Source organism: Equus quagga, unplaced genomic scaffold (assembly GCF_021613505.1).
Source record: "Equus quagga isolate Etosha38 unplaced genomic scaffold, UCLA_HA_Equagga_1.0 146_RagTag, whole genome shotgun sequence".
NCBI lineage: Eukaryota > Metazoa > Chordata > Mammalia > Perissodactyla > Equidae > Equus > Equus quagga.
In genome coordinates, this window is record NW_025796728.1 from 5,036,993 (window position 1) to 5,045,504 (window position 8,512).

The following is an 8,512-nucleotide window of genomic DNA, read 5'->3' on the forward strand; positions in this document are numbered from 1 at the left end:
ACCGCCATAGATTATTGCAGCTGAAAGGGACCAGATTAACCATGAGTAAAAATTTCATCTAAAAAATTATTTTAATAGTAATATATATACAAGGTTGAAACACATGAACAAATCAAACAATGTCAAATGTACAAAGGAAGAATAAAATTCTCTGCCCTGCACCCTTGGTCTCAACCATTAGAATTAACCACATTTTAACCATTTCCGTTTTTACTTTCCTCTGATGATTATTTCCATTATACTACTAATTTTTGAAGTACCGAACTTCAAAGTAGTTACAACTCTTTGGTATAAATGAAAGAAAAATGTAGCTTGCCCATTGTCTCCTTCCCGTTCTTTTCTTCAATATTTTATCTTACCATTAATACTTATTATACTGATTAGTTTAAAAAATTTAAACAGTACACTTAAATCTCTACTTCTTAATTCATTATTATGATTAATTCTAATGCCAATCTGATTATTATTTCTTTGTCAGTAAACCCTTTTCTTTTCTTACCTAAAATTTTTCATCATCATTGGTTTCCCCAGGGCACAAACATTTTCTTAATGATTAGTACACTTTCTGTTTTTTGACCTCATTCACTTCCTTGTTACTTAATATTCCTATCTCTTATTTCGGAGAATTTTCTTGATTCTTTATTCCAATTAATTTCTACTTTCTCCTGTAAAATTATTATTAGATGAATTTAGCCCTCCCTGGTTAATAATCCACGTATTCCAGATTTTCTTTTTATGATGTTTTTCGTTGACGTATTTTTTTCTATATATTATGGGAAACTTCCTCAAGATTTTATCTTACAATGCTTTAGTTTTTTTTAAATTTATAATAACTTGAATTTCTGGGAACTCTTATTTTCTAATTGTTCTCCCTCCTTTTTTCCTTAAATGAACACAATATCCCTTTAAGTATTTCTAAGTGAATTAATTAGAAAGTTTAATGATCTGTTATGTTTCCTGAAATATTAGAATCAGTAATTATAGCTGTTCATTTTCATTTTTTTCTTTTATGTTGTTGGTTTACCTAGAAAGTTCTTGGCGATTTCTCTCCAACAGGCCCTGCAAACTTGGCGCATAACTGATGAGTTTGCAACTGTGGGATTTCACTTTCATGTGTGTGTGTGGGGAGCATGACATCTGATTGCTTCCAAATGTACACACACACTCTAAATGATGAGGAGGATATTATAGGACATTCCAATATGAGCTTCAGGAGCCCTAGTCCTCCCCGGGGTAGAGTGAGGTTATTTATTTACTTATTTTAGAAGTTATAAAGTTCTAACCAGGAGCAAATGCCAACCTGTCAGCACCTCTTCTTCTCTGCAGGCACAGTGGAAAGCTAGTTCAGGAGATGGGCCTTTAGCCAATGCCATGGTTTCCATTCTATCATTCTCATTCTTCCTGCCTTAGAGTGAGTGTCTCTGAAGCTTTGATGGGAAGAATAGCTCCTATCCGCCTGAGCCTCTTCTGACATTTGGCTTCTTTTGGTCTACTTTATCTGTTGGCCCACTGCCATCTGTTCTTTGTCTTTCAAAAACTCATCACAAATTCTGACATGCTGATTGGCAGCTCAGCATCACCAAGATCCATCCTATGTCTATATTTAACACTGATGTGGATTTCGTAATTTTTGAAATCCTGACTGATACTTAAATGAGATTTTGGGGAAGTGGAGTGGAGGAAAACCTGTGCTTAGGTTGGCATTCTCATGTGCAATGTGTTAAATGGGAAATTAATGATAGTAATAATAGTATTTCATAATATCAATAACATGACCTTATAATGTTGCTATTCATATTAGTAATATTTAACAGTATTAATGACATTAGCATATTATATAAACAGTAATTATAATATGTAAATATATATATAAAATGATTTGTACGTAAATGTTTTACTAATTAATGATATTTATTTGATAGTAGTATATCTTAAAATATATTTTGTATATTTAACTATATTATTAATATATAAGGAATATAACATTTAATATATAACCAGACATATATGTATCTTTAATAATGAGAATAGGATAAATTTCTCAAAATGTTAAATTTAGCTATATTTTTAAAGACCTTTCGAAATAACAGAAAAATGGCTTATTCTCAAAACTATATCATTCAAAATAAAAGAAAATCCTATTCAATTATATCATTTCCTTTTATATCACTTAAATTCATTTATTTTTATTTTTTCAATGCTTGCATTTTGAAGGGCAGCAGGATCTTTACTTGAAAGATTATAAGATGAGTAATATAGTTACACTTCAGACAAATAAGGTTTGGAATATGTATATTCTTCCAATTAATCTCTCAGTGGTTTCCAGGTCACAAACCTGTGTGTCAAAAGTATTTTATTTTATTGACACTGTGTCAGCTCTTTGGACGTTTTTCTCAGCACATATTAAGTCTATTTCTGTTCACATTCATCATTCGTTGAAGTGTAGTTTCTGTCAGTTTATGAATTTGTGGTGTTGTGGGGGGCAGCAGGAAACTAGAAAATTGTCAGCTGCAAAAAAGCTCTCCATGATTTTGACCACCAGCGATTAGTCCATTTTTTAAATGAACCACTTGCAGTTTTTCTCCATTTTTGTGCCCTTTAATGTTTAATCATCCCTTTCATGAACAATTGATATCTCCAATAAACACATCATCTTTCCATTCATGGCCGTGCTGAGTGATATATAGAATGCGTTTTATGCCATATAACCTTGAAATTGCCAACTAACAACCTTGTATTTTAATCACTTTTCACTCTGACTAGCATTTGAACATATGCTATTTAAGTATTAAGTGACAAGGAAATGAATATCAATTTGTCTCATTTTTATACATAATTTTAGTGCTCCACTAAAATTTAGGAGTTTAGTCAGGTATCCTCAAATGTCAACCTCAAAAGATCTGTCATTAACATTTAGTAATATACTGCCTCTGCCTTTTTGGATACTTCTAGGCAATGGATCCTGAATTTATTTGTGTTTATGGCATTGCTCCTTATCTTCGGCCTGCACATTTTGTCTCTAACATGGATATTATGACTTGTATGATGCATTTATGTTTTTAAAATATCACTAAATGTGATCATTCGCTTTTTTGCATCTACTGAATGTTTAATATTTAGCGGTTTGGCTTCTATGTTTCCTTTTAGGAATAAAATAGGTTTGAATATAGGTCCAAATTTTAGGAAATTCTCATTTTTTGCATTTAATTTTTAAAATCTTCTCCAAGCAATATTTAGTTTTCATGGCTTTGAGATTTATTTATTTCAAAACTTAGGATGAAAAAATTTATAAACATTTTCATTGGAAAGAATTTAATATCAGGTTAAAAAATTTATAATCTCAGCATTGTATTTAATGTTTAGATAACAAAACTACTGACTATAATAAATTTTGATATTCTCGTCTTAAGATACCCCTGAAATATGTGGAAGTTCTGAAGGATGAAGAGTTATTAAATCTGACATCTTTACTCATATTTTACTTTCTTTTTTATTTGTGTTAATTAACGTGGTTTTTTTCCAGTAACACTTTTGATGAGGTCCAGGTTGTTGTTATTGTTGCTTATTTTAGAACATATTTTAGAGCGAATTGTGATATAATCCTCTTTAGGAATCAATAATAGCAATGGCAATATCAACAACAATAAGTATCACCTATTGCAGCTAAATACTTGCTATGTTTCCGATATTTTACTTGGTGCTCTATATGCATCATTTCATTTAGTCATCAAACAGATCTACGTGTTGTTATTGCAAGCTTTGTATAGCAGAAGACACAAAGTGACATTTTCTCTTCAAGGTTATTCAACTCTGCTGGGCAGAGCTGGAATTTCAGCCCAAGCCTGTCTGACTCCAAAGTGATTGCTTTAATATTCCGTAGCAGCCTGGCCTCGCTTGATTTTTTATGTTTTTAAAAATTCTGTTTATTGTTTAAATACTATTCAGAGCATGGTTATCATAAAATGTTAATTTGATATGTGTCCCAAATACTCCTGATAATAATAGTAGCTATTATTATCGGTCAAAGTGGAACACGGATCATTTTACATAAGTTATGAAATTCATCACAGCCATCACAAAAATTAGGTGCCAATGTAATTCCAGCTCTGAGGAGAGCTACACCGGTAGAATGAGCAGAATTTTGAACACCAATTGTTCCCAAACCTGACTTTTTAACACCTGCATGTTCTCTCTCCTAAATATGATGCCTTGTGCTTATCCACTATTACAAACCCCATATCTTTCTTATTCCTTCACAGTTTCTCAAAGTTTTCTGCCTTACCAAAATGTCATCTTTGCTGTTTGTTCTCATTATTACTAAAATAATCAAAGTCCATTATATTACCATAGCAAACGAATAGGTATTTATAGCATGTAAATGTTTTACTGTACAATATCAGAAATATACAGTTTATTCTCATTTTAGAATTGGATTCATGACTGACAATATTTTAGTAGATCAACTTTCTAAATGTATACAGTATATTTCATTTTCAAAAGGTGTTTTTTTTCTGCTTAATCTTTGGAATGTAAAATAATATTGTTACGTGTTACAAAATAAATTATCATCTAAAAACATGGTAAGATTGAATACCTGTTTGATTTTTGGAAAATAAGAGTATTTTTATTGTATATCAGCCTCTTAGGGTTTGCCTTGAGGGGACAAATTGATCTTTCTTCATGCTTTTTTTTTCTCTCAAAACTCATTTCTTATTTTACTCAGATATCTCCTGGACTCCATCCCGGATCCACTCTGATTCCAATGAATAACATTTCTCTGCCACAAGGAGAAGATGAGGACGGGTATCAGTGTCTGGAGGGCAAAGATTGTGCTAGCTTCTTCTGCTGCTTTGAAGACTGCAGAACAGGATCTTGGAGGGAGGGAAGGATACATATACGCATTGCCAAAATTGATTCTTATTCTCGAATATTTTTCCCAACAGCTTTTGCCCTGTTCAATCTGGTTTATTGGGTTGGCTATCTTTACTTGTAAGTTCTACTTACTAGGCGAAAATCATAAGCAGTCTGACTGAATCCAGCATCATCTGCTGTACTTCAATAACATGAAGTGTAAATTTAACACGCAGGCACCAATGTTTAAAATGTGAGTAGTATTGTAACTATTTTAAGGCTTTCGTAGGCTTTCATATTTTAAAGCTTGCAGATTAATTTACTTAAATTTATGTAAACCAGATTAGTTGCAAATTTCAGTATATTAAAATAGCATTATATATTTTTACTTTAATTTGCCTCATTTTACTTATATCCTATTAAGATTTCAAATTTATGAGTTCTGTAATTCATATTTAAGAGATGGAATAATTTTAATACATATTTTATTTAAATATAATCTACCATTATTTGTAGTGAGGGCCTATTCTAAAGCATAATGTTTATGTAGTAATTTTTTGACTGGAAAATATCGTTAGCGTTTTTTTTTTTCACTTGTTATTTGTATGCCTTGTTTAGAATAGAGCTAGTTGAAAACATAAAACCATGATTTCCTTGGATTTATTTCCAAGATGTTTTATTCCCAAGAAAAAATTAGTTTTGAATTCTTTATTAATTAAAGAAGAAAGGGCCAGGGCTGGCTCTGTGGCCGAGTGGTTAAGTTCAGCATACCCTGCTTCAGTGGCCCCAGTTTAGTTCGTGGGTGTGGATCTACACCACTCAGCAGCAGCCAAGCTGTAGTGGCAACCCATATACAAAATAGGGGAAGATTGACACAGATGTTGGCTCAGGCAAATCTTCCTCAGCAAAAAAATAAAAATAAAAAGAAGAAGAAGAAGAAAAGGCCAATGTTTACCTTATGGAAAAACCAATTTTTACCTATATTTTAATCCAGTGCATCTCCTGACTCAATATCAGATAGAACTCCAGTTACATTTAGTTTTCGTCATTTACAAACTAGGATGGAAACCACCAAAGTCATTTCTTTTAAATGCAAGGTGAGGAAAAACTAAGGAAGAATGTTAGATTTAACCATTTTATTCTCTGCTTCATAGCATTTATAAGGAATGAATAGGTTAACACTGAAATGTTTAGATCTACCGACACTGAAGTTAAATGCAGAGAGAACTGATTTTTCCTTGATGCTCTACAAAAATGTTACATATCCTAAATTAACAAAAACATTGAGGAAGAGTGCTTGTATTTACTCATTGTGGTTAAAGAATTATCATCTAATGAATTCAGTTGAAGTTCATATTGAGGCTATGGTCTTGCATATGTACTGTTTTTCAGATCAGAAATATTCTGGAAACATAGTTTTGGGCATGTGTGGTGTGTTGCCCTTCCCAGCTCTTTAGTTTGGACCTGGTCAGTTTTACAACTTCATTATAAATCGCTATGATAATTCTCTTTTCTAGAAAATGGGAGCAGGCTCAAAAATTACGTTAAAAGTGGAGATTTGTTAGAGAGCACTTCTAATGAACATGAGTCTGGGACTCATATAGTGAGTGTCTCACTATAGTTTAAAACCTGTCAGTAGTTTTCAAAATGTCTCTTTTGTTCAAAGGAAAGTTAAATTTAAGCTTTAATCATTATATTTCTGTAACTACTTTGGCACATCAATTGTTTCTAGAACTTCATATTCATTCACCATCACCTAATTTTCTAGAAAATCACCAGAGTGATCTTGGAGATGATAACATTTAAAAATGTTTCCATTGCCAAGTACAACTGTCAGGGTGAAGATAATTATGATCAGCCCTTTCTTATGGCGTGGAGAAGAAGCTGTCACCTGCGCATTTAATACTGTAGCTTTTAATGCAATAATTCCTCCACATAGTTAGCAAATACATGAGTGATGCTCTGACATAGTTAGACTTATGTTTTTAAAAGACATGTTTTTTTTAATCTAAATATATTTCATTGTGTGTTCCCCAGCTAAATCTGAATTTTTCACTTTGCTTATAAACCTCTGAAAAAGGTAAGCATGAATTGAACTATAATGCCCAAATATCCACCGACACTGCTTTTTTTGAATGGAGAGCCAAATTAAACTTTGGCCATGTATATATTCACCTACAAATTATTCATGCATTCATTTTTATAACATTGAGTATTGATAGATATTCTTAAGGTGACTATTAATTTAGGGACAAAGTAAAAATGAAGTATTCATGAAGAATAAAATATTTCACTAAAATGTGTTATGGCTATTTCCATATTTTAAGCTATAATCTGTGCATTATCATGGGGCAGTTTTAATTTTGGGATCCTACAAGTCTATCTGAGCATGACTATGTTTTAAAATACTTAAAAATCTTAATATAAATAGCTTTGATGTTCTCATTGGTGTTCTGTTAACTTGGATTTAAATGTTGACAATATTTACAAGTGGAAATAAAATTGATAAAAATATGAAAGATGTTTTTCTATATACATTCAGTGTATATACCATCAAAACAAACACTTATTTTTAAAGTCTGTGGTATCTTGAGTAGTTTTATTTAAATATGAACATCAGAGAGGTCTTCAAAATAACAAATCTTATTATTTCTAAAAATGAGAATGAAAAGGTGAAAATGGAGTAGACTTTTTGCAAGAAATCAAGTAGAGTGTGTTTGCAAGGGAATGCAGTCTAACTCCTACTTCCTTCTTTCAAGTATTAATTTTGCCATCTTAAGAAATAATGTTTTTAAAAATCCTCCTTTTTTTTAGGTGAGTTATGTCTGAGTTTCTCGTATTCACTGGAACTTGTGTTTCTTGGCTCCTTTAAATAACTTTGGCACTAACATAGACTGAAAAGGTGGATATAGAGGATGGGAAGGATAATTGGAGCAGCAGGATTTAGAATCACTTGGAAAACTGTAAATTCATATAGAGCCATCCTCTAACTATGTGACCAAGATCTAGAAGTTCTGAGAAGAGAAATTGTCACAGGCACACTTTTATTCTTTTGGTTTCACAGTGACGTAATAATATTTTATTTATTCTTGAATTGCATAGATAAACTTAGGTTCACTTGAAATTAATTTCCAAAATATCAAATAGTTTCTGGAAAAAATAAGCATTCAGTAGATAAAGGATAAAATTCCCCAGCAAATCTAACTAAATATAAAGTTTTAATGTAAGTAGGAATTAGACAATTCATTTCATGCATTTTATTTGGAGTTAAAGACGCAGACTTCATGAAGGAGTTTTTAAAACATTAACTTTAGGTCAAAGCACAGTAAGTGTGTGTAAATACGGAGACAATCACCAGGGGCTTTTTCCCTTTACTGTGTTCCCATATGCTGACATCAAATTATATTAGTAAAATTTACCATATTTTAGCTTAACAACGGTGCCAAAATTGAGGGCTACATTCTTGCCAATGATTCAGCATCAAAAAGAATGATTGCTAGTACTCTTACATCAAGGGGCCCATAATTGGAAAATGTGAAATTGTATTCCAAGTCAATGTATTGTGACTAAATGCATCTTTTACTTTGATCATATAAAAGAGAGGAGATTTAGATAAGATGATTTGTTTGAATAAAATTGAAATTAATAACCAATAATTGAA

The 8,512-nt window shown here is 31.7% G+C and overlaps 1 protein-coding gene across 1 annotated transcript in view; it reads left to right on the forward strand.

The window, feature by feature from the left end:
* The window catches only part of LOC124232981 (gamma-aminobutyric acid receptor subunit gamma-1), a 68,446-nt gene extending 63,453 nt beyond the window's left edge, over positions 1-4,993 (forward strand). Inside the window, exon 9 of the mRNA XM_046649963.1 lies at positions 4,724-4,993. Within this exon, the coding sequence (XP_046505919.1) occupies positions 4,724-4,993 (270 nt within the window). The remainder of the gene's footprint in view (positions 1-4,723) is intronic.
* The last annotated feature ends 3,519 nt before the right edge of the window (positions 4,994-8,512 follow it).